Genomic DNA, 25,808 nt, shown 5'->3' with positions numbered 1-25,808 from the left:
AAACTTGGAGATATTACATTCAATTCCTTCATCTAAATCATTAATGTATATTGTAAATAGCTGGGGTCCCAGCACAGAACCTTGTGGTACCCCACTAGTCACTGCCTGCCATTCTGATTCCCACTCTTATTCCCACTCTTTGCTTCCTGTCTGCGAACCAGTTCACTATCGACGTCAATACATTACCCGCAATACCATGTGCCTTAATTTTGCACACTAATCTCTTGTGTGGGACCATGTCAAAAGCCTTTTGAAACTCCAAATACACCACATCCACTGGTTCTCCCTTATCCACTCTACTAGTTACACCCTCAAAAATTCTAGAAGATTTGTCAAGCATGATTTCCCTTTCATAAATCCATGCTGACTTGGACCAATCCTGTTACTGCTTTCCAAATGCGCTGCTATTACATCTTTAATAATTGATTCCAGCATTTTCCCCACTACCGATGTCAGGCTAACCGGTCTATAATTCCGTGTTTTCTCTCTCCCTCCTTTTTTAAAAAGTGGGGTTACATTAGCTACCCTCCAATCCATAGGAACTGATCTAGAGTCCATGGAATGTTGGAAAATGACCACCAATGTATCTACTATTTCTAGGGCCATTTCCTTAAGTATTCTGGGATGCAGACTGTCAGTCCCTGGGGATTTATCGGCCTTCAATCCCATCAATTTCCCTAACACCATTTCCTGACTAATAAGGATTTCCCTCAGTTCCTCCTTCTTGCAAGACCCTCTGTCCCCTAGTATTTTCGGGAGGTTATTCATGTCTTCCTTAGTGAAGACAGAACCAAAGTATTTGTTCAATTGATCTGCCATTTCCTTGTTTCCATTATGGATTCTCCTGATTCTGACTGCGAAGGAACTATATTAGTCTTCAATAATCTTTTTCTCTTCACATATCTATAGAAGCTTTTGCAGTCAGTTTTTATGTTCCCTGCAAGCTTACTCTCATACTCTATTTTCCCCCTCCTAACTAAACCCTTAATCCTCCTCTGCTGAATTCTAAATTTCTCCCAGTCCTCAGGTTTGCTGCTTTTTCTGGCCAATTTATATGCCTCTTTCTTGGATTTAACACTATCCCTAATTTCCCTTGTTAGCCACGGTTGAGCCACCTTCCCCGTTTTATTTTTACGCCAGACAGAGATGTACAATTGTTGTATTATGCATTGCATCACTCAGTATCTTTGCATCTTTTCTTGTTGGTGGCTTTTGAAATTCATCATCTTTGATTCTTTCTGGGGATTGGAGGATGTTGCAATATCCCAGAATGAGTGCCTTCACAGCTTCAGCGTTGGCACTCCACCGTGTCCCAGAGAGTGATTTGTGCACTAGACATCCCTTTGGTAGTGAATCTATAAGAATCTTCCAACGGCTGATTGATGCAGTGAAAAAATTCTATAATTCTATTATTCTCCAAAAAATAAAACTGCTTCAACGCAACACCTCGCAGCAGACTGGCCAACAAGATTGAGTGAGTGTGCTGCGCATGGTATGTGATCAACCAAAGTGTTGTGCTCTTTTATCTTTGCTGCATCCCTGAATATTTACCACCCATATTGGAGGCATTATCGTTGCTTTGGCCACGACAAAGACTGAAGTCAATACCATTTTCGGTGGGAAAGTCAAGTAGGTATGAGGCAAGTTTCTCCCCTGTATGGCTAGTGATGCTTATGAAGGTCATGAAACGTTCCACTGGTCCGCTGGGTAGCACATAACATAAGATAACTGAGAGCTGATCTGTGTGTGACACATCTGGTGTTGAGTCTACAGACACTGAAAAGTACCCTGCATCCTTGGTCTCATCAACAATTGCTGATAGGGTCTTCTTTGTCAGCAGTGCAATGAATTCATCAGAAATTGTCTTTGATAAATATGATGTATGGCCTTTTCCATGATTTCCGTGCTCATTGATGTGCTGAGCCAAGAAAGAGTCGAATTTAGCAATCAGTTCCAGAATGCCAAGATAGTTGCCATTGTGTTTTGGTCCAAAAGTCTGAGCTGAGCTACAGAATGGCTGACCAGGCTCAGCAAGGAAAACAGTGGTTTCAATTACACGTCTCAGGACATTCTTCCAATATGATCGAGCTTCCAAAAACTGTTTTTCCACTTGAGAATCAATTCTGCCGTTGACTTTCTTTTGGCCACGATATATACCCACTGACAATGGATGCTGCTCACTCATTGCATGATTATCTATGTGTCATTTATGTAACACCACTGTATTACTGTGCACACTTGACCTTGATGCACACCTTGACCACAAGAGGTGCACTTGTGGGAGACTGCCCCATATCTGGGCACCCAGGTATATAAAGGGAGGTCCCACGCAGGGTTGGGTTGTCTTTGTGCTGTAAATAAAGAGTTGAGGTCTGTGTGTGACCTTGTCCCCAGGATGTGTCTCGTGTGGTTTTATACTATTGAGTAGGGACTTTACAGTGGCGACAAGAAATGGTAATTCACGACCCACGAGAATGGCCGCCGGTCGCACAGAAGAACGGTACTGTGTTGGGGAAGATTGGGATGATTTTGTTGAGAGGCTTCAGCTGAGTTTTGTTACGAAGGAATGGCTGGGGGATGCGGCGGCTGACAAGTGCAGGGCTCACCTCTTGACCAGCTGCGGGCCAAAGACTTACGCACTCATGAAGGACTTACTGGCACCCGAAAAGCCAGTGGACAAAACCTTTGAGGAGCTCAGCAAGTTAATCGGGGAGCACCTCAAACCGGCGAGCAGCGTACATATGGCCCGACGCAGATTCTACACCCACAGATGTCGTGAAGGACAGAGCATACCAGACTTTGTAGCGGACCTTCGGCGTTTGGCCAGCCTCTGTAAGTTCACAGATGCCTGTAGTGGGGAGATACTAAGGGACTTCTTTTTCAAGGGCATCGGTCATGCGGGAATTTTCCGTAAATTAATTGAGACCAAGGATTTGACCTTGGAAGCGGCGGCGTTGATGGCTCAAACTTTCATGGTGGGGAAGGAAGAGACGAAAATGATATATGCACGGAATTTTGCCCCCAATACGGCGATGGATCAGGGAGTCAATATTATTAAAGTGACTCAGCACCCTTCAGGCAGGCAGGGGCAGTCCGACACCTCCCAGGCAGCCATAGACCCCAGAGTAGGTTTTCCACAGAGACGATGGCAGGCTGAACGGACTTTTACGCCATCACAGTGGACAATGCGGCCCGGGATGGGGCCATTGACACCCACTAATAGGGTACTTAAGAGCAGTCAAAGGGACATTCAGCGCGGAATGCCTGGCCATAGTTCCTTTGTTCCCAACAATGGAAACTTTAACTCATGCTGGAGGTGTGGGGGTAAACACTCAGCCAGATCTTGCAGATTCCAACAGTTTGTCTGCAGGAACTGCAATCTCCCTGGCCACTGAGCTCGAATGTGCAGGAAGCCTGCAACCAGACTAATATATGAGGCGGATGAACCAGAAGAGGGTTCTTTGAGGCAGGATGACTTTTGGGGCAAATCGATGGACGCCGAAGTTCAGCGGGTCCATGTGGCGAATATTCACAGTGCATACAGCAGAACGCCACCAATGATGATGAGGGTTTTACTAAAAGGCATCCCAGTACGCATGGAGCTGGACACAGGGGCCAGCCATTCACTCATGGGCATTTGGCAATTCGAGAAACTATGGCCTATCAAAGCCAGTAAACCCAAACTAGAACGCATTGAGACACAATTACAGACGTACACTAAAGAGATTATTCCGGTGCCAGGCAGTGCAGTGTTGGCTGTCACACATAATGGACTAGTGAATTGGCTGCCACTCTGGATTGTCCCGGGCAATCGTCCCGCACTGTTAGGGAGGAGCTGGTTAGCCAAGATGAACTGGAAATGGGGGGGACGTTCACGCAATGTCGTCTGTGGTGCGAAGTTCGTGCTCACAAGTCCTACAACAATTCGATTCACTATTTCAACCTGGCGTCGGGACTTTCAAAGGCACTAAAGTAGCGATACACATCACCCCGAATGCCAAGCCGGTGCATCACAAAGCCAGAGCGGTGCCGTATGTGATGCATGAAAAAATCAAGAGCGAGTTGGACCAGCTGTTGAGAGAGGGCATCATCTCGGCGATTGAATTCAGCGACTGGGCAAGCCCCATCGTTCCCGTCCTACAAGCGGATGGTTCTGTCAGGATCTGTGGCGACTACAAGGCCACTATCAATCGGGTGTCCCTACAAGATCAATACACACTCCCGAGAGTGGAGGACCTTTTCGCCACGCTGGCAGGTGGCAAGCTGTTCACCAAGTTGGACCTCACTTCAGCCTATATGACTCAGGAACTGGCCAACGAATCTAAACTACTGACCACCATCACCGCGCACAAGGGACTGGTGTCCGTTTGGCATTTGGTCAGCGGCCGCGATTTTTCAAAGAAACATGGAAAGCCTGCTCAAATCCATACCTGGAACAATCGTATTTCAGGACGACATCCTCATCACGGGTCGAGACACCGAGGAACACCTCCACAACCTGGAGGAGGTGCTACGCCGACTGGACCGGGTAGGCCTATGACTCAAGAATTCTAAATGTGTGTTTTTAGCTCATGAGGTTGAGTTTCTGGGCAGGAGGGTTGCTGCAGATGGGATTCAGCCCACTGAATCCAAAACAGAGGCAATTCGACGAGCACCCAGGCCCTGCAACATATCGGAGTTGCGTTCATTCCTGGGACTGTTGAACTATTTCGGGAACTTTCTGCCAAACTTGAGCACATTGTTGGAGCTGCTACATGAGCTCCTACGTAAGGGGTGCGATTGGTTTTGGTCAGGAACCGGCTTTCGATCGGGTGCAGAACTTACTTTGTTCAAACAAGTTGTTGACCCTGTACGATCCCTGTAAAAAATTGGTTCTGACATGTGATGCATCATCCTATGGGGTTGGGTGCGTGTTGCAGCAGGGCAATGCTGAGGGTCAACTACAACCTGTGGCTTATGTCTCCAGGTCACTCTCTCAAGCAGAACAGGGATATGCCATGGTTGAGAAAGGAGCGCTTGCATGTGTCTATGGTGTGAAAAAAATGCATCAGTACCTCTTTGGTAGGAAATTTGAATTAGAACCAGACCACAAGCCATTAACGTCCCTGTTGTCAGACAGCAAGGCTGTCAATGCCAATGCACCAGCTCGCATACAGCAATGGGCCCTCACGCTGGCTGCTTATGACTACACAATTCGGCACCGGCCCGGCACTGAAAATTGTGCAGACGCGCTCAGCAGGCTTCCGCTGGCCACCACAGAGGGGGCAGCAGAGCAAAGCGCTGAGATGGTCATGGCTGTCGATGCCTTTGACAGTGCAGGCTCCCGCATCACAGCCCACCAGATCAAAATCTGGAAAAACAGAGATCCCCTCCTTTCCCTGATTAAGAAATGTGTTCTGACTGGGGATTGGGCGCCCGCACACGGAGCAGGCCCTGAGGAGGTCAGACCCTTCCACAGATGGATGGATAAGCTCTCCATCCAGGCCGACTGCCTACTATGGGGCAGTCAGGTAATTATGCCCCAGAAGGGGAGGGAGGCATTCATCAGGGAACTCCACAGAGAGCACCCAGGCATCGTGCTGATGAAGGCCATTGCCCGGTCACACGTTTGGTGGCCTGGGATTGATTCAGACCTGGAACACTGTATTCGCAGGTACACAGCTGGGTAATGCCCCCAGGGAGACCCCGCTCAGCCCGTGGCCCTGGCCCACCAGGCCATGGTCACGCATTCATGTAGACTACGCGGGCCCGTTCATGGGAAAAATGTTTCTCATCGTGGTGGACGCATACTCGAAATGGATCGCGTGCACCATTTTGAATTCATACACGACATCCACCACCATGGAAAGCCTACGTGCGATCTTCGCAATCTATGGCTTGCCGGACATCCTGGTTAGTGATAATGGCCCATGCTTCACAAGCTATGAATTCCGGGAGTTCATGTCGGGTAATGGCATTAACCACGTCAGGACAGCGACGTTCAAGCCGGCCTCCAATGGCCAGGCGGAACGTGCGGTCCAAATCATTAAGCAAGGTAAGCTCAGGATCCAAGGACCCTCCCGACAATGCCGCCTATCGTGCCTCCTGCTGGCCGATAGATCCCGACCGCACTCGCTCACAGGGGTCCTGCCTGCAGAGCTACTAATGAAACGGACACTCAAAACTCGGTTGTCCCTCATTCACCCAGTCCTGACTGTTATTGTTAAGGGCAAGCGCCAGTCCCAAAACGAGTACCGTGACCGTAATTCAAGGGGGAGGTGTATAGAAATAAATGATCCCGTATTTGTCCTCAATCACGACATTGTGCCCAAATGGCTTGGTGGTACTGTAATTGACAAAGAGGGGAATAGGGTCATTGTGGTAAAACTCAACAATGGTCAGATATGCCGCAAGCATCTTGTAATGTCCCTGCACCTTACTACAAACTCACACAAGGCATATATATATCAGACACGGTCACTCTGTGACCTTCACCTTTATTTCCAGGACCAAGGAGTGCTGACCCTGGGTGGGACCTCCCCTTTTATACCTGGAAACCCAGGTGAGGAGTGTCTGCCGCAAGTTCACCCCCTGTGGTCAGGGTGTACATTTCTAGGGTACAGGTACAGTGTACACGAGTTACAGTTACATGACTATGTCATTGCAAGATGGTTAAATACATGACACATCTGGACTAAGTAAAAAAATGGTTCAGCATCGACACGGAGGAACCTGAAGAAGACCACGAGTTGAAACTCACACCACCGCCAGTGAACGAACAACAAGAGCAATCAGCAGAATGCACAGTCCCTGCGGTCAGCCCGGACAGGCCGGAATCACCACAGATGACAGACACACACGTTTGTATCCAACAACCAGAACCCCAACTGCGACGTTCCACGAGGGAGCGTAGACCACCTGAAAGACTAAACCTATGATCCCAATAAGACTTTGGGGGGGAGGTGATGTCATGTATATAACACCACTGTATTACTGTACACACTTGACCTTGATGCACACCTTGACCACAAGAGGTGCACTTGTGGGAGATTGCCCGATACCTGGGCACCCAGGTATATAAAGGGAGGTCCCATGCAGGGTTGGGTTGTCTTTGTGCTGTAAATAAAGAGTTGAGGTCTGTGTGTGACCTTGTCCCCAGGATGTGCCTCATGTGGTTTTATACTATTGAATAAGGACTTTACACTATGTATGCAGTATTCTTCCAATCATTGAAGCCTTCACAGAACATGCCACACTTTTTGCCTTCAGAAAACAAGCGGCAATGAAAACAGTACACTTTTCTTGTAGAAGGTAAATAGATAAGCCATTCTCGATTGTCAGTCTGTTTGTTGGGCTTCACATATTCGAAATTGATTTGGTCAGATAACGATTCTGCTCGGTGTACTCACCTTTTGTAACTGCAAAGTCAGAATCCAAGTTCTAGCATTCTTGTGGCCCCTTCTCAGTCCAATATTCAACAAGGTCCTTTGAGGTGATGTCCCACTTGCCTGGGTCGTTAGAGCAGGATACTGTCTCATCTTCAGAGGATTGGGGCGAAACAACTGCAGCTGCATGTTCATGTAGAAACATAGAAATTTACAGCGCAGAAGGAGGCTATTTTGGCCCATCGTGTCCGCGCCGGCCGACAAAGAGCCACATGGCCCTCGGTCAGCAGCCCTGAAGGTTACATATAAACCTATGAACAATGGCGGAAAGGTAAAGAGCATCCGGCCCAACCAGTCCACCTCACACAACTGCGACACCCTATGCATTGCAACATTTTACACTCCACCCCAACCGAAGCCATGCGATCTCCTGGGAGAGGCAAAAAACAGATAAAACCCCAGATAAAAACCCAGGGCAATTGGGGAAAAAACTCTGGGAAAATTCCTCTCTGACCCATCCAGGCGATCGAAACTAGTCCAGAGATCATTCAGGCTATATTCGATTCCCTGCTGTACTTACCATTATATTTGCGCCAGCCAACAGGAGGTTATCCGGTCTAATCCCACTTACCAGCTCTAGGTCCATAACCCTGCGGGTTACGGCACTTCAAGTGTCCATCTAAGCACCTTTTAAATGTGGTGAGAGTTTCTGCCACTACCACCCTTCCAGGCAGTGAGTTCCAGACCCCCACAACCCTCTGCGTGAAGAAGCTTCCTTTCAAATCCCCTCTGAACCTTTCACCAACCACCTTAAAACTATGCCCCCTTGTAATAGACCCCTCCAACAAGGGAAATAGGCCCCTGCTGTTCACTATATCCAGGCCCCTCAATATTTTGTACACCTCAATGAGGTCTCCTCTCAGCCTCCTCTGTTCCAAGGAGAACAAATCCAGCCTATCTAATTTGTCCTCCTCGCTAAGATTCCCCATTCCAGGCAGCATACTCGTGAATCTCCTCTGCACCCTCTCCAGTGCAATCACGCAGAACTGCACGCAGTATTCCAGCTGTGGCCTAACCAGAGTATTATACAATTTAAGCATAACCTCCCTGCTCTTGCATTTTATGCCTCGGCCAATAAAGGCAAGCTTTCCGTATGCCTTCTTAACCACCTTAACCACCTGGCCTGCTACTTTCAGGAATCTGTGGACAAGCACTCCAAGGTTCCTTTGTTCATCTACACTTCTAAGTGGCCGACTGTTTAATGTGTATACTGTTTCCTTATTAGTCCTCCCCAAGTGTATTCCCTCACACTCCTCTGAATTAAATTCCATTTGCCACTGTTCTGCCCACCTGACCAGTTGATTGATATCTTCCTGCAGTCCATGATTATCAAACACACAGCCAATTTTAGTGTCATCTGCAAACTTCTTAATTTTACCCCCTATATTCATTGATGTATACCACAAAAAGCAAGGGACCCAGTACTGAGCCCTGCAGAACCTCACTGGAAACATCCTTCCAGTCACAAAAACATCCATCAACCATTGATCTTTGCTTCCTACCTCTAAGCCAATTTTGGATCCAACTTGCCACTTTGCCCTGGATCCCATGGGCTTTTACTTTCGTGGCCAGTCTGCCATGTGGACCTTATCAAAAACTTTGCTAAATCGTACACTACATCGTACGCACTACCTTCATCGACCCTCCTGATTACCTCCTCGAAAAATACAATCAGGTTAATCAAACACCATCTTCCCTTAACAAATCCGTGCTGACTGTCCCTAATTAATCCTTGCCTTTCCAAATGTAGATTTATCCTGTCCTTCAGGATTTTTTCCAATAATTTTCCCAACACTGAGGTTAGGCTAACAGGCTTGTAATTACTCGGCCTATCCCTTTCTTCCTTCTTAAACAAGGGTACCACATTAGCAGTCCTCCAGTCCTCCGGGATCATGCCCAAATCCAAAGCGGACTGGAAAATGATGGTCAAGGCCTCTGCTATTTCCTCTTTTATTTCGCTCAACAGCCTGGGATGCATTTCATCTGGGCCTGGGGACTTATCCACTTTCAAAGCTGCTAAACTCCTTAATACCTCGTTTCTCACTATGTTTATTTCAGCCAGAATTTCACATTCCTCCTCGATAGCAATATCTGCATTGCCCCTTTCCTTTGTGAAAACAGATGCAAAGTATTCATTAAGAACCACACAGAGATTACCCTCATGGTCTCTTATAGGCCCTACTCTTTCTTTAGTTATCCTCATGCTCTTAATAAAATAATAGAACATCTTTGGGTTTTCTTTAATTTTACTTGCCAAGAATCTTTCAGGTTCTCTCTTAGCATTCTTAATATCCTTTTTAATTTTACCTCTGAACTTTTTATATTCCTCCAGAGATTCTACAGTATTTAACTGCCAGTATATGACATAAGCTTCCCTTTTTTTCTTTATCCTCCCCTGTAAGGCCCTAGACATCCAGGGGGCTCTAAAATTGTTATTCCCACCCTTATTCTTTAAGGGCACATGTTTGGCCTGAGCCCTCCGGATCTTCTCCTTGAATGCCTCCCACTGTTCCGGCACTGATTTACCTACAAGTAGCTGTTCCCAGTCCACTGTAGCCAAATCACTTCTCAACTTAGCAAAGTTAGCTTTTCCACAATTTGGGACTTTTATTCCTGGTTTATCCTTGTCCTTATCCATAACTACCTTGAATCTGACTGAGTTATGGCCACTGGCACCCAAGTGCTCTCCCACTGGCGGGCAGCAGAAACGTTATAAGGACACCCTCAAAGCCTCCCTGATAAAGTGCAACATCCCCACTGACACCTAGGAGTCCCTGGCCAAAGACCGCCCTAAGTGGAGGAAGTGCATTCAGGAGGGCGCTGAGCACCTTGAGTCTCATCGCTGAGAGCATGCAGAAATTAAGCGCAGGAAGCGGAACGAGCGTGCAGCAAACCAGTCCCACCCACCCCTTCCCTCAATGACTATCTGTCTCATCTGTGACAGAGTCTGTGGTTCTTGTATTGGACTGTTCAGCCACCTAAGAACTCATGTTAAGGATGGAAGCAAGTCTTCCTCGATTCTGAGGGACTGCTTATGATGATGATGCTCTCCCACTAATACCCCTTCCACCTGCCCAGCTTCATTCCCCAAAACTGAATCCAGAACCGCCCCCTCCCGTGTTGGGCTTGTTACATACTGACTAAAAAAGTTTTCTTGAATGCATTTTAAGAATTCTGCACCATCTATACCCTTCACACTATATTTGTCCCCATCACTATTAGGATAGTTGAAATCGCTTACTATTACTACCCTATGGTTCTTGGACTTCACAGAAATTTGCCTACATATTTGCTACATGTAGCGAAGATACATGAGGCAGGTCCTTGTCATCAGGTGCAGCAGAATATCCTCATTAGATTTAGTGGGAGCAAAAGAAGTTAAGTGAGAGGGAGTTCCTTTCAGCACTGCTTCTCTTTGTCGGACTCCTTCAGTTTTGGGATTCCTCCTTTCTTCCACATGCTGAATGATCATTACACTAGGCCCAACGTCTTAAAAACAATTTCGGAAACAGATTAACCATTTGAAGCCAATTCTAAAAATGAATGAAAATGTTACATACATATCGACAATAATGAACGTTAAAATATTATGACACATAAAAAAATATATTAAAAATGGTTTGTTTGGCGCACATATATGAGCAACCTAACAGTAAATAATGTGTTGTCATTCTGATGATGTCATGAGGACAAATGCTGACAAGTTGATAAAACGAGGGGATGGCAAAGCCTAATCCTTACATAGTTACCTGAACTGCAAAATTTAAAATTTAGAAAGCCAGGCTAGAAAGTATTTTAGTGAATCAATTTTTCCCAAAGAAAACAATATTGAGATGACTATCTTGACTCAAAAACTACTTGACTTGATAACACAGGTCAGAATAACATAAGAATATAGGAAAAAGAGAGCAGCTAAGGGTCACAAGGGCTTATTGAAGCTGCCCTCCCCAAAAAAACAAATGCATAATTCAATATAGTTTTTCTGACTTAATTTGGAATATTCCTGTTTTACCCCTAGTAGTTTCTAATAAGTTTATCTAGGGGTATCTATGAGGGATATCTAGAGGTATCTATGAGGACATACATACTCTACTAAATACTTTTGACATTTGACTTTGACATCTACATTTCCAATTTCAAAAGATAAATGAAAATTCTTCATCCTTTCGTAAGCATTCACACTTACTAAACCTGATATTATTTATGCATTTATCCTATGAACAGCGTACATAACTCTCTGGGTGAAGTTTTTTTGGATATTTATACATGTTTCAAGATTGTCACAGAATTTTATACACGCTTTGAGCCATAAGGACGCAATATTTTGCACCTCTGAAGATATAATTATGCAGTTATATATGATATTGCTTAAACAACCTTGTGACAAAGATTTAGGGTTAATGTTATAAAAATTAGGGCCTAAAGTCGAGGGCCTAAAAATATTAGGGCCTAAAGCTACAGCCTTATTAGCCCTGCTCTTGACGCTCCTTTAACATTTTGAAAGGACAGAAATTTAGACATTCTTTTAGAATTATAAGGATAAATATTTTTTAGGCAGCACATAGTAGCTGGTGAATAAGCAAAATAGTGCCCTGATGCAAAGGCGCCTGGCCCCTTCCCCATCCTGACACTGTAATTTATTTTTATTTGTTTTTGGGATGTGGATGTCGCTGGTAAGGCCAGCATTTATTGCCCATCCCTAACCCTTGAGAAGGTGGTGGTGAGCTGCTTTCTTGAACCGCTGCAGTCTGTGTGCTGAAGTTACCCCCACAGTGCTGTTAGGTAACGAGATTCAGGATTTTGACCCAGCGACGATGAAGGAACGGTGATATATTTCCAGGTCAGGATGGTGTGTAATTTGGAGGGGAACTTGCAGGTGATGGTGTTCCCATGCACCTGCTGCCCTTGTCCTTCTAGGTGGTCGAGGTTGTGGGTTTGGGAGTTGCTGCCGAAGAAGCCTTGGCGAGTTGTTGCAGTGCATCTTGTAGATGGTACACACTGCAGCCACGGTGCGTGGAGGGAGTGAATGTTGATGGTGGTGGAATAGGTGCCAATCAAGCGAGATGCTTTGTCCTGGATGGTGTCAAGCTTCTTGAGTGTTGTTGGAGCTGCACTCATCAAGGCAAGTGGAGAGTATTCCATCACACTCCTGACTTGTGCCTTGTAGATGGTGGAAAGGCTTTGGGGAGTCAGGAGGTGAGACACTCACCACAGAATACCCAGCCTCTGACCCGCTCTTATTGCCACAGTATTTATGTGGCTGGTCCAGTTAGGTTTCTGGTCGATGGTGACCCCCAGCTGTTGATGGTGGGTGATTCGGCAATGCCAATGCCGCTGAATGTCAAGGGGCTGTGGTTAGACTCTCGCTTGTTGGAGATAGTCATTGCCTGGCACTTGTGTAGTGTGAATGTTACTTGCCACTTATCAGCTCAAGCCTGAATGTCGTCCAGGTCTTGCTGCATGCGGGCACGGACTGCTTCATTGTGAATGGAACAGAACACTGTGCAGTCATCAGTGAACATCCCCACTTCTGATCTTATGATGGAGGGAAGGTCATTGATGAAGCAGCTGAAGATGGTTGGGCCTAGGACACTGCCCTGAGGAAATCCTGCAGCAATGTCCTAGGGCTGAGAAGATTGACCTCCAACCACCACAACCATCTTCCTTTGTGCTAGGTATGACTCCAGCCAGTAGAGAGTTTTCCCATTGACTTCAATTTTACTAGGGCTCCTGGATGCCACACTAGGCCAAATGCTGTCTTGATGTTAAGGGCAGTCACTCTTACCTCACCTCTGGAATTCAGCTCTTTTGTCCATGTTTGGATCAAGGCTGTAATGAGGTCTGGAACTGAGTGCTCCTGGCAGAACCAAAACTGAGCAGCTGGGAGCAGGTTATTAGTGAGTAAGTGCCGCTTGATAGCACTGTCGACGACACCTTCCATCACTTTGCTGATGATTAAGAATAGTCTGATGGGGTGGTAATTGACCAGATTGAATTTGTCCTGCTTTTTGTAGACAGGACATACCTGGGCAATTTTCCACATTGTCGGGTAAAATGCCAGTGTTGTAGCTGGACTGGAACAGCTTGGCTAGAGGCACAACTAGTTCTAGAGCAGAAGTCTTCAGCACGAATATGGGAATAAAGGGTTATGGGGAGCAGGCAGGGAAGTGGAGCTGAGTCCATGATCAGATCAGCCATGATCTTATTAAATGGCGGAGCAGGCTCGAGGGGCCAAATGCCTAATCCTGCTCCTATTTCTTATGTTCTTATAACAGCCGGGATGTTGTCGGAGACCATAGCCTTTGCAGTATCCAGTGCACTCAGTCGTTTATTGATATCACGCGGAGTGAATCGAATTGGCTGAAGATTGGCTTCTGTGATGGTGTGGACCTTAGGAGGAGGCCGATATGGATCCTCCACTCGGCACTCCTGTTATGGCCCATTTAGATTTCTACATCACCACCAATGGCAACTCCAACTTTACTTGTATATGGAAAGGGTCCAACATTTGTTTTAGGCACAGGCCCTGGTCGTCTCTTTTGACGCCTATACAGATTGTACCTCTCCAGTCCGGGACTCTTTGGTCCTGCAACATCCCTGATCCGGCATCATTCCGGCAGGGAGGTCGCGACCCGCGCTGTGTCCTGGGGCTGGCTGCTCCTCTTCTCCCTGCTGCCTCCGTTGTCCCCTTAGAGGTCGGGTCAGTGCACTGCGTCCTGGGGCCGGCCGCTCCTCCTCTCCCCATTGCCTCCGGTACTTCACACCTCTGATTGGGTCGGCGTGGAGAGGGAGCGAGGAGCATGGCAGCTGACCAAGGCGCCGAAGCTGGGCCTGAAATGCTGCGCAGTAGGCTTCTGTGCCACGCATGCGCAGAACGCAGCCGGGTCGTTGCGCAGCATTTCGGGCCCAGCTTCGGCCCCTCGGTTGGCCGCCGTGGTCCTCACTCCCTCTCCGCGTTGACCCAACTGGGGAAGGGGTGCCGGGGGCAGTGGGGTGGGTGGGGGGGAGGGGTGGAGGGGGATGGCATGTATCTCACATTACTGTACATAACTGTATCTTACCATGCTATACATGACTGTAACTAATTATGACCTGTAGCCAGAAGCATAACTTACCACCAGGGGTGTACTTGCAGGAGACACTGCATACCTGTTCCACATAGGTATATAAAGACAGGTCTCAGGCAAGTGTGGCATTCGAGAGCTGTGAAATAAAGGTGCAGGTCCTGAGTGACCTTGACTTCAGCATGTGCCTCGTGTGAGTCTGTACTGCAGGGACAGGACTTTACAGTGGCGACGAGTTACGGGATCACAGAATCCACAGAATGGCGACCAACGGCTCAGATGAAAAATACAATGCTGGAGACAATTGGGAGGACTTTATAGAAAGGCTCCAGCAAAGCTTTGTAACCAAAGACTGGTTGGGCGACGATAAGGCAGACAAGAGAAGAGCCCATCTCTTGACCAGCTGTGGCTCGAAAACATACGCCTTAATGAAGGACCTGCTGGCACCCGAGAAACCAGCAAGCAAGTCGTTTGAAGAGTTGGGCACACTGGTAAGAGACCACCTGAAGCCAGCGAGCAGCCTACACATGGCCAGACACAGGTTCTACAACTACAGATGCTGTGTGGGCCAGAGCATACCTGACTTTGTGACGGAATTTCGGAGGCTGGCTAGTTTATGTGAGTTCTCCGATGAACTAAGGAGAGAAGTACTGAGAGACTTTTTTATTGAAGGAATAGGCCACGCAGGCATATTCCGAAAGCTCATAGAGACCAAGAACTTGACCCTAGAGGCAGCAGCACTGGTCGCACAGACATTCTTGGCAGGAGAAGAAGAAACGAGGTTGATCTACACTGCGGGTACGACAACTAACGCAACATTGGAACAAGGGGTCCACAGCGTGAAACAAGCCGCTACCCCCACACACAGACAAAGGCAGGAGAGCAGGCCCTCAACAGCTGGCAGCGGCGCCTGAAGCCATCAAGGGCCACATGAACGGCCGTTCACACCTTATCAAAACCTACAATGCGAGCAATCAACTACAAACTGAGAGAAGCTCAAGAGAGATCAGCCAGACGCAGCTCATCCTTCGGAAACAATGGAAGCGGTCTGTGCTGGAGATGTGGGGTAAGGCACTCATCAAGGAGGTGTCGATTTCAGCATGCCGTTTTCAGAAACTGCAACTATACAGGGCATCTGGCTCGCATGTGCAGAAAAACAGCAGCTCAGCTGGTATACGAATCGGAAGGGTCGGAAAGCGGACCAGAAGACAGTGGGGACAGTGCCCGGGACACCGAAGTACAACGGGTCAACACGATCAATGGACACTGTTCTTACAACAAGACGCCTCCAATAATGATGAGGGTCCTACTCAACGGGATACCCGTCAACATGGAGCTGGATACAGGAGCGAGTCAATCTCTCATGAGCGCTCAATAATTTGAACAGCTGCACAAAAGCAACAGACCAAAACTCACAAGGGTTGACACCAAACTAAGGACCTGCACCAAAGAAATCGTCCCAGTCCTTGGCAGCGCCATGCTCTCAGTCACACACAAAGTGAAAGTGAACCGACTTCCCCTGTGGATTGTCCCCGGAGATCTCCCAGCACTGCTGGGGAGGAGCTGGCTGGCAAAACTAAATTGGAAAGGGGATGATGTTCACGCCATGTCGTCAGAGGAACGGACCTCCTGCTCAATAGTTCTAAGTCGATTTGAACAACTCTTTCAGCCAGGTGTGGGCACCTTCAAAGGGGCTAAAGTTAAAATCTACATCACACAGGATGCCAGACCGGTCCATCACAAGGCTAGAGCTGTGCCTTATGTGATGAGGGAAAAGATTGAACATGAACTGGACAGGCTTCTGCGGGAAGGCATTATCTCACCCGTGGAATTTAGCGACTGGGCAAGTCCCATCGTCCCAGACATGAAGCCTGATGGATCCATATGAATCTGTGGGGATTACAAATCTACCATAAACAGAGTCTCCCTACAGGACCAATACCCGCTGCCCAGAGCGGAGGACTTATTTGCCACACTGGCTGGAGGTAAACTTTTCTCGAAACTAGACCTCACATCTGCGTACATGAATCAAGAACTGACCGAAGAGTCTAAGCTACTCACCACCATCAACACACATCGAGGCCTTTTCATGTACAATCGATGCCCATTCGGCATCAGGTCGGCAGCTGCTATATTCCAGCGCAACATGGAGAGTCTGCTCAAGTCCATCCCGGGGACGGTTGTGTTTCAAGATGACATACTTATCACGGGCAGGCACACCGACTCCCATCTCCGCAATTTGGAGGAAGTACTAAAGCGGTTGGATCGGGTAGGCCTAAGAGTTAAGAAATCCAAGTATCTGTTTCTCGCGCCCGAGGTTGAATTTTTGGGCAGAAGGATTGCCGCTAATGGAATCCGCCCAACAGAATCCAAAACCGAAGCGATTCGCCTGGCACCCAGGACCCGGAATGTCTCAGAACTGTGCGTCTTTCTCGGGCTACTCAATTACTTTGGGAACTTTGTGCAGAACTTGAGCACTCTGCTGGAGGCCCTCCACGTGCTACTCAGAAAGGGGTGCGATTGGTTTTGGGGGGACGCCCAGGAACGCGCCTTCAACAAGGCACGCAACCTTCTATGTTCCAACAGTGTTTTGGCTTTTTTTGATCCAGGTAAAAAGATAGTTCTTACATGTGATGCATCAGCGTACGGGGTCGGGTGCATTTTACAGCATGTCAATGGTGCGGGTAAATTACAACCCATAGCTTATGCCTCCAGGTCACTTTCGCGGGCGGAGTGCGGGTACAGTATGGTGGAGAAGGAGGCGCTCGCATGCGTGTACGGTGTCAAAAAGATGCCCCAATACCTTTTCGGGGCCAAGTTCGCGTTAGAAACCGACCACAAGCCCCTCACGTCCCTGCTATCCGAGAGCAAGGCAATAAACGCCAACGCCGCGGCGCGCATTCAACGGTGGGCAGTCATGCTGGCGTCTTACGACTACACAATAAGGCACAGACCAGGCACAGACAACTGTGCCGACGCGCTTAGCAGGCTACCTCTGGCGACCACGGAAGGGTCTGATGAACAGGACTAATAGATAGTGATGGCAATCAATGCCTTTGAGTCCACAGGTTCGCCCATGACGGCTCGCCAAATCAGAGCCTGGACGATCAGTTATCATTAGTCAAACGAGGTATCTTAACTGGTGACTGGGCAGAGGCTCGCGATGCCTGCCCCGAGGAGATTAAACCTTTCCATAGGCGCATGCATGAACTATCACTACAGGCGGACTGCCTGATGTGGGGCAGCCAAATAGTCATGCCTCTGCGAGGCAGAGAGGCATTGGTCCGGGAGCTCCATCGCGAGCACCCGGGGATCGTTCTCATGAAGGCCATAGCCAAATTCCACGTCTGGTGGCCCGGCATCGATGCGGACTTGGAGCTCTGCGTCCGACGGTGCACCATTTGTGCCCAACTCAGTAATGCCCCCAGGGAGGCCCCCCCGAGCTCCTGGCCCTGGCCCACCAAACCGTGGTCGCGGGTGCATGTAGACTATGCGGGCCCATTCATGGGCAAAATGTTCCTCGTAGTTGTAGATGCATTTTCTAAGTGGATCGAATGCACCATTTTAAACTCGAGCACCACCTCCACCACTATGGAGAGCCTTGGAAGCATGTTTGCAACGCACGGAATTCCTGACATTGGTCAGTGATAATAGTCCGTGCTTCACCAGCGCAGAATTCCAAGATTTTATAGTTGACCATGGCATAAATCACGTTAAGACGGCACCGTTCAAGCCGGCCTTCAATGGCCAGGCGGAGTGAGCAGTGCAAATCATTAAACAAGGCATGCTTAAAATCCAAGGCCCCACACTGCAGGGCCGCCTGTCGCGACTGCTGCTGGCATACAGATCTCGTCCGCATTCATTGACTGGGGTTCCCCCCGCGCAACTATTGATGAAACGGACCTTAAAGACAAGGCTCTCATTAATCCTCCCAGACATGCATGAAATCGTTGAGGCAAAGCGCTGTAAGCTAACTGAGTACCATGACCGAAATTCGAGAGGGAGGTGGAATCAGATAGGGGACAAAGTATTTGTGCTAAACTATGGCAGGGGTCTCAAATGGCTTGCAGGGACAGTAACAGGCAAGGAAGGAAACAGGCTACTGGTGGTACAAATGGACAATGGCCAAACCCGCCGGAGGCATGTAGACCAAGTAAAAAGTAGATTCACCAACAATACTGCAGAACCAGAGGCAGACTACAATGTGGAACTCACACCACACCTGGTGGACAGACAGAGGGAACAACCTGAGGAAAGGGTATCTCAACAGACAGCCCAGGCGAGATACCAACAATCATACTGAACGAAACAGACAGCCCAGGCGAGATACCAACAATCACACCGAAAGAAAAACAGGCACCAAGGCAAACAACTGAACTACAACTAAGACGCTCCACACGAGAGCATAGACCACCTGAGAGACTGAATCTATAAAGACAATAAGACCTTGGGGGAGGGTGATGTCATGTATCTCACATTACTGTACATAACTGTATCTTACCATACTATACATGACTGTAACTAATTATGACTTGTAACCACAAGCATACCTTACCACCAGGGGTGCACTTGCAGGAGACACTGCATACCTGTTCCACACAGGTATATAAAGGCAGGTCTCAGGCAAGTGTGGCATTCAAGAGCTGTGAAATAAAGGTGCAGGTCCAGAGTGGCCTTGACTTCAGCATGTGCCTCGTGTGCGTCTGTACTGCAGGGACAGGACTTTACAGGAGGGGGGGGGGGTGAGAAGGGTTGAAATGGAGATGGGGAGGGGGGAGAGGGGTTGAGGGGGAGATGGGGAGGGGGAAACGGGGTTGAGCGGGAGATGTGGAAATTTACTTTTAAAGTTACATTTTCTGTTAAATGTACCCTTTTGTAATAAAACAAAATGGAGTCTCAGTTCTCCCAGAAGCCCCTGCAGCAGACAGCCTGTTTCTGCATAAATACATTAACCTTGACTGATAAGCCAACTAATTTAGAAAAGGAGAGGCCATCTGTGTGAGTGAGGGAACCTTGAATTTACCCTCCCTGTCTTGTTAGAACTATACTCCCTGCTAAATAACTGTCGCTGTGCTAAATCTTAGAAGTATTAGATAAAGGCTGTATAGATAAGTAGGAAATTAAAACAAGGATGTAATGTTAATTAAGTGATTGAAGAACTCCTTACTTGTATTTGCTGACCGTAAGGCAGAACTGATACACATGATGGAACCATAATTTCTTTGTTTGTTCTTCTGTATAAAGATAATGTGATTTTGAATCTCTGTAGAAGTCTTTGCTGAGCCTTTGACTTAGCAGAACTTTTCCTTGCAGCAAGTAAATCTATTAAAGGGACATCTACCGAGCTGTTTATGTCAGAATTTCATTTTTTCTAGTTAAATTAAGAGTCGAGATTTCGACAGTTTCTTGGAGGTCCCACCGAGATCGCTCACCCTCTATTCTGTGAGTAAATGGATGCGGGCATAGTGCCTCTTCAGTGAAGGGCTTAACTGGCCAGAGTAAGGTGAGCCTTTTGCTCGCAAAGGGTCTGTTTACTGGTGAATCGCATATGTAATCTGTTGTCCACAGTGGAGGTACTGCGATCTACGAGACTCGACATTTAAGAGCTAAAGTTATTTTTTAATCATTTCCTTCTTGGCTTGAAGGCAGAAGGGATCTGATCCTGAAAATATCCGATCTGGAAACAGCCTGGGGAGATCTTCATTAGTTTAAGGTAAAAAGAGCGCTATCGATTGATGATCCTTGTGCGATAGGATCAGGGTCCTTATGTGATAAGACTAAAAAGGGAATTATCCTTGTGCGATAGGATAATACAAGTCCCTAAAGGAAAGTTCCTTGTGTGATAGGACTGCCTTAGAAGGGATGGGGTCCTTGTGCGATAGGATCCGGGTCCTTGTGCGATAGGACCATTTTAGATAAGTTAAGGGCTCAGTCTGTAATGGCGTAACACGCAGACTGAGAATTGACTATATGTTTAGATAGAGTTTAAGGCTATGATGTGGATACCCGCGTGGATGTTGTTTGTCTTAATTGTCCTTGTTATACTGTTGTGTTCAGTACTTTTGTGCGACATTGCAATTAACGAAACGGGAAGAGTCACTAGGGAAAATTGTGATTCGGAAAAACAAGGATTGATTGAGAAAGGAAACAGTGACTGATTGATCAACTACGGTTGGTTCGTGTCAAAATATCTCAAACACCCAGACTGAGCCCGAATTAAGAGTCTTTTTAGGCTATGTAACGGCCAGGAGAAGTGGGCGTAGAGAACTCGTTGACCGAAAGGATTGTGAGATCAGAAACTGAAAAATCTTAATCATCCAGAATGGGCGCTGGAGCAAGAAAACACCACCAAAGGGCACACCAGCCTATTTTATGCTCCAGAATTGTGGTCAGTCTTCAATTGACCACCTAAAAATTGGGTAAAGTGGACTAAGGGTAAAAACAAGCCATTTCCACCCGATGGTTCAGTAATAAAAAAAAAGGGGGCCTGGCTTCCGATTCTTCGAGCCCACGTAAAAATAACGGAGGAAGTAAATCAATATGAAAAAAAAAAGAAAAACCTGATAGTGATGTATGGATCTAAAAATAGAGCCGGCCAAACAATAAACTTTGTCGAGTGGAGAGAGACTTTTGTGAATGTCTGTCTTTGAGTGAGAGTGCTTGTGTAAAATTCTTGACTGCGGAATGAATGTAAGCCTGTTTGGGAAACTGGTGGCGTTGTCTGCTGTATTAGCTCCACCCACTTTTTCAAACAGAGTGAAAGTTTTTTTTAACCCTTTGTAGTGTTGTCCTGTATATAGGAAGTTTTAAGTTAAAAACGCAGGTGTGGATTTATTTGGATGATAAGTTACGGAGCTAGGAAATGCCCAAAGGATATAGGTTTGTTGAGCAAAAGATTAAAAAATGCATGGTCCCGGCACTTTAAAAAAAAGAGAATTTATTTGACACGCTCACTTACTTGTCGAAAGAAAACATGCAATCATTAATTGCATTGGGTTGAAAGACAATACATTTAGTCGAGGAGTGAGATAAAGAACGGGGATGGGAAGTTGTAATGCCTTTAAAAAAAGAAGCCTGTGGGGGTCTCTCTCTCTCGAGGCTGCAGGCTGGGGGAGTATGCTCCCATTTTCCTTTGTGTAAAACCTTGACGCGAAAGCTTCTGGCTCAGTAAAGAGATTTTTAAATTAGAAAATTGGCAGTAAAATATTTAAATTGGAATTTGAGATATTTCAAGTGATTCTCCTTGATAAACATTTTGGATGTATTGGGAAAAAAAAATCTTGGGGTTTGGAAGCCTCTTCATGAAATTACACAATTGCTGTGCCAGAAGCTATAGCTTAAAAGGTTGTAATTTATGAGACACTGTCTCATAAATTGAAGTTACAGAGCAAAAGATTGGAGTTTTTGATGTTCGGTTTCTAAACCAGAAGTTAGGCACACAATTATAAAACAAGTACTTTGCATTCTGTGATCTGTGAATCACTATAAGCATAAATGAGAAGTCCGATTTAAAAAAAAAACAGTATTACCATATTTGACATTTTGTAATCCAACAATAAATACAAATACTAAAAAAGGGGGGTGGCAGATTATATTTTGGCAACTTGGTATAAGAACATAAGAACATAAGAATTAGGAACAGGAGTAGGCCATCTAGCCCCTCGAGCCTGCTCCGCCATTCAACAAGATCATGGCTGATCTGGCCGTGGACTCAGCTCCACTTACCCGCCCGCTCCCCGTAACCCTTAATTCCCTTATTGGTTAAAAATCTATCGATCTGTGACTTGAATATATTCAATGAGCTAGTCTCAACTGCTTCCTTGGGCAGAGAATTCCACAGATTCACAACCCTCTGGGAGAAGAAATTCCTTCTCAGCTCGGTTTTAAATTGGCTCCCCTGTATTTTGAGGTTGTGCCCCCTAGTTCTAGTCTCCCCGACCAGTGGAAACAACCTCTCTGCCTCTATCTTGTCTATCCCTTTCATTATTTTAAATGTTTCTATAAGATCACCCCTCATCCTTCTGAACTCCAACAAGTAAAGACCCAGTCTACTCAATCTATCATCATAAGGTAACCCCCTCATCTCCGGAATCAGCATAGTGAATCGACTCTGCACCCTCTCCAAAGCTAGTATATCCTCCCTTAAGTAAGGTGACCAAAACTGCACGCAGTACTCCAGGTGCGGCCTTACCAATACCCTGTACAGTTGCAGCAGAACCTCCCTGCTTTTGTACTCCATCCCTCTCGCAATGAAGGCCAACATTCCATTCGCCTTCCTGATTACCTGCTGCACCTGCAAACTAACTTTTTGGGATTCATGCACAAGGACCCCCAGGTCCCTCTGCACCGCAGCATGTTGTAATTTCTCCCCATTCAAATAATATTCCCTTTTACTGTTTTTTTTCCCAAGGTGGATGACCTCACACTTTCCGACATTGTATTCCATCTGCCAAACCTTAGTATGCACCAGGTATTTCGGTAGTTGCAAAACAAATCTGTGAAAATTGTGTTACCTGTCAGACAAATGAATCCGGGTAAGACGGAAAAAGTAGAATCTGCCTCCCACCCAAATCCAATGGGGCCTTTTGTACATTTACAAATGGATTTTATTGAATTACCTATGTGTATGGGATTTAAGTATGTATTAGTTATTGTAGCTGTGTTCTCTAGATGGATTGAAGCCTTTCCATGTAAAAAGGCCGATGCCACTACTGTTGCTAAATTTTTGTTAAAAGAAATCGTACCGCGTTTCGGAATTCCCGCAAAGCTTTCTAGTGACAATGGGTCACATTTTACGGGAACTGTTATAAAAGAAATGTGTAAAGCTTTACAGATCAACCAACGTTTTCATTGCAGTCATCATACACAATCAGCCGGACTTGTTGAAAGATATAATGGAATGCTTAAAAAAAATAAGCTGGCAAAATTATGCAATGACACTGGACTAAAATGGATAGAACTGCTGCCCTTAGCTTTGATGGTAATGCGATCTGCAACTAACAGAACAACAGGCTTGTCACCGCATGAGATAGTCTCCAATGACTACCTTTTATTGCACCGTTTACTGCAAAACAAATGGACATCCATAAAATAGAAGAAAATATGTTGAATTATTGTATTGCACTAACCAAATATATTTCCAGCTTTCATTCACAGGTAAAAGAAGCCCAAGTCGAACCAATGGGAAAGTGTCATACATAATCTGGAGCCTGGACATTTCGCTTACATCAAAATTTTAAAAAGAAAAAGCAGCCTACAAACAAGATTTGAAGGACCATACCAGGTCTTGCTGGCAACTAATATTGCAATCAAGATAAAAGAAAGATCAACATGGATCCATGCGTCCCATTGCAAAAGGGCACCTGACAAGGAGGAATGAATAAGGAACTGTATGGGCTATGGGGACTGATAGTGCTGTGCTCAACAAGGTTGTGCTTTGTGTCATTGACAGAACCAGGGGTACGGAAACACGAACAAAGGGAACTACAGGAAAATGTATTTATGACACTGAGTCATAAGTATGCTCGAGAAAGGAACTTGTCTGACTGTTAGATATGTTCCCATGGACCTGTCCACTCTGAAGGGGGTATTCCCCTAAGATCCGTCCCCTTTAATGAATCAGAAATGGCAGAATGGTTAATAGTGCAAAATAGGACAAACTTAACTAAAGTGTCAGAAACAAAGGATCTAACAGAATGGAGGTCAGTGGGATATGATCTTACAACCTTCCAGGGATGGTACCAGCCAAATTATAGTAATAGCCTTCAGCTACCCTTGCTAAGTATTATCCCCGGAAAAGGAAATCCTGAAGGTATAATATGCTTAGTAAGTGATGAAACTAAAGGACCTGAAGTGGGACGCAGCAAGTGTCCCCAAATGACTAAATGGCAAGCCACGACAAATCACGCCGACGGGAGAAAGATAGCAACCTTTAACTGGATTATGTTAATAAAACCTCAGGTAAAAGGTGGGACGGGGAGACCACTCGAGTATGGATGGCACGGAAGGACCAGAGACTGACATCCTATAATTGCACTTACTTTATTTGTGGCCATAAAGCCTACCCATGGTTATCAACCAACTGGACGGGGTCCTGTTATTTAGGATATGTGATACCCTTTATTAGGATGACAAAGACTCTAAGGGATGCCTATGGAAGCCATAGACCTAAACAGAATTTGACATGGTTAAATGAAATAGTCGAGGTAATGATACCAGCCTATGGAATAGCATCGAACGAATGGCAATTACGGGAACTGGCTAATTTAGTAGAATCAGTAGCCAACACAACTTCCCAGGCCTTCGAAAGGGTACATGACGAAATGGTAGCCATTCGAATGGTGGCTCTCCAAAATCGTATGGCCCTAGATTATCTCCTAGCCAAGGAGGGAGGGACATGTGCATTAATTGGTGAAGAATGCTGTACGTACATCCCGGATAATTCATAAGAGATCAGCAAACTAGCTGAATATATTAGGAAGAGGGTGATAGAGTACAAACAAACTATTGGCCAGGGAAGTACCACTTTGTGGAATTGGGTATCCGGATGGCTGGGATCCCTGGGAAATTCCTTGGTACAGGGTTTGATCATTTTCTTGCTGATAATCTTTGCCTTATACCTTTTGTTTATATTAGTTAAGTGCTGCTGCGCCAAGTTGAGAGAAACAATATTACCAACCGAGACCACTGCTAGGGTTATGGTAGCAACAACTACTGAAGGTTCTTGTGTGGAAATGGAAATAGAAAGACTGTGCAAGATTAGACTGGATTAAGTTGTCCTTATAAAGGACAAAGGAGGGAATGTGGAAATTTACTTTTAAAGTTACATTTTCTGTTAAATGTACCCTTTTGTAATAAAACAAAATGGAGTCTCAGTTCTCCCAGAAGCCCCTGCAGCAGACAGCCTGTTTCTGCATAAATACATTAACCTTGACTGATAAGCCAACTAATTTAGAAAAGGAGAAGCCATCTGTGTGAGCGAGGGAACCTTGAATTTACCATACCTGTCTTGTTAGAACTATACTCCCTGCTAAATAACTGTCGCTGTGCTAAATCTTAGAAGTATTAGATAAAGGCTGTATAGATAAGTAGGAAATTAAAACAAGGATGTAACGTTAATTAAGTGATTGAAGAACTCCTTATCTGTATTTGCTGACTGCAAGGGCAGAACTTATACACGTGATGGAACCATCATTTCTTTGTTTGTTCTTCTGTATAAAGATAATGTGATTTTGAACCTCTGTAGAAGTCTTTGCTGAGCCTTTGACTTAGCAGAACTTTTCCTTGCAGCAAGTAAATCTATTAAAGGGACATCTACCGA

The 25,808-nt window shown here is 46.1% G+C and overlaps 1 protein-coding gene across 1 annotated transcript; it reads left to right on the top strand.

Moving 5' to 3' along the window:
- The first annotated feature begins 1,236 nt into the window (after positions 1-1,236).
- Positions 1,237-25,808, top strand: LOC139268824 (uncharacterized). The gene is made up of 2 exons (XM_070887554.1): positions 1,237-4,528; positions 23,632-25,808. The coding sequence occupies exon 1, from the start codon at positions 2,475-2,477 to the stop codon at positions 3,393-3,395; it is 921 nt and encodes a 306-aa protein (XP_070743655.1). The 5' UTR covers positions 1,237-2,474; the 3' UTR covers positions 3,396-4,528; positions 23,632-25,808.

This window comes from Pristiophorus japonicus, chromosome 8, assembly GCF_044704955.1.
Source record: "Pristiophorus japonicus isolate sPriJap1 chromosome 8, sPriJap1.hap1, whole genome shotgun sequence".
Classification (NCBI taxonomy): domain Eukaryota; kingdom Metazoa; phylum Chordata; class Chondrichthyes; family Pristiophoridae; genus Pristiophorus; species Pristiophorus japonicus.
This window is presented reverse-complemented; position numbering and strand designations above follow the sequence as displayed.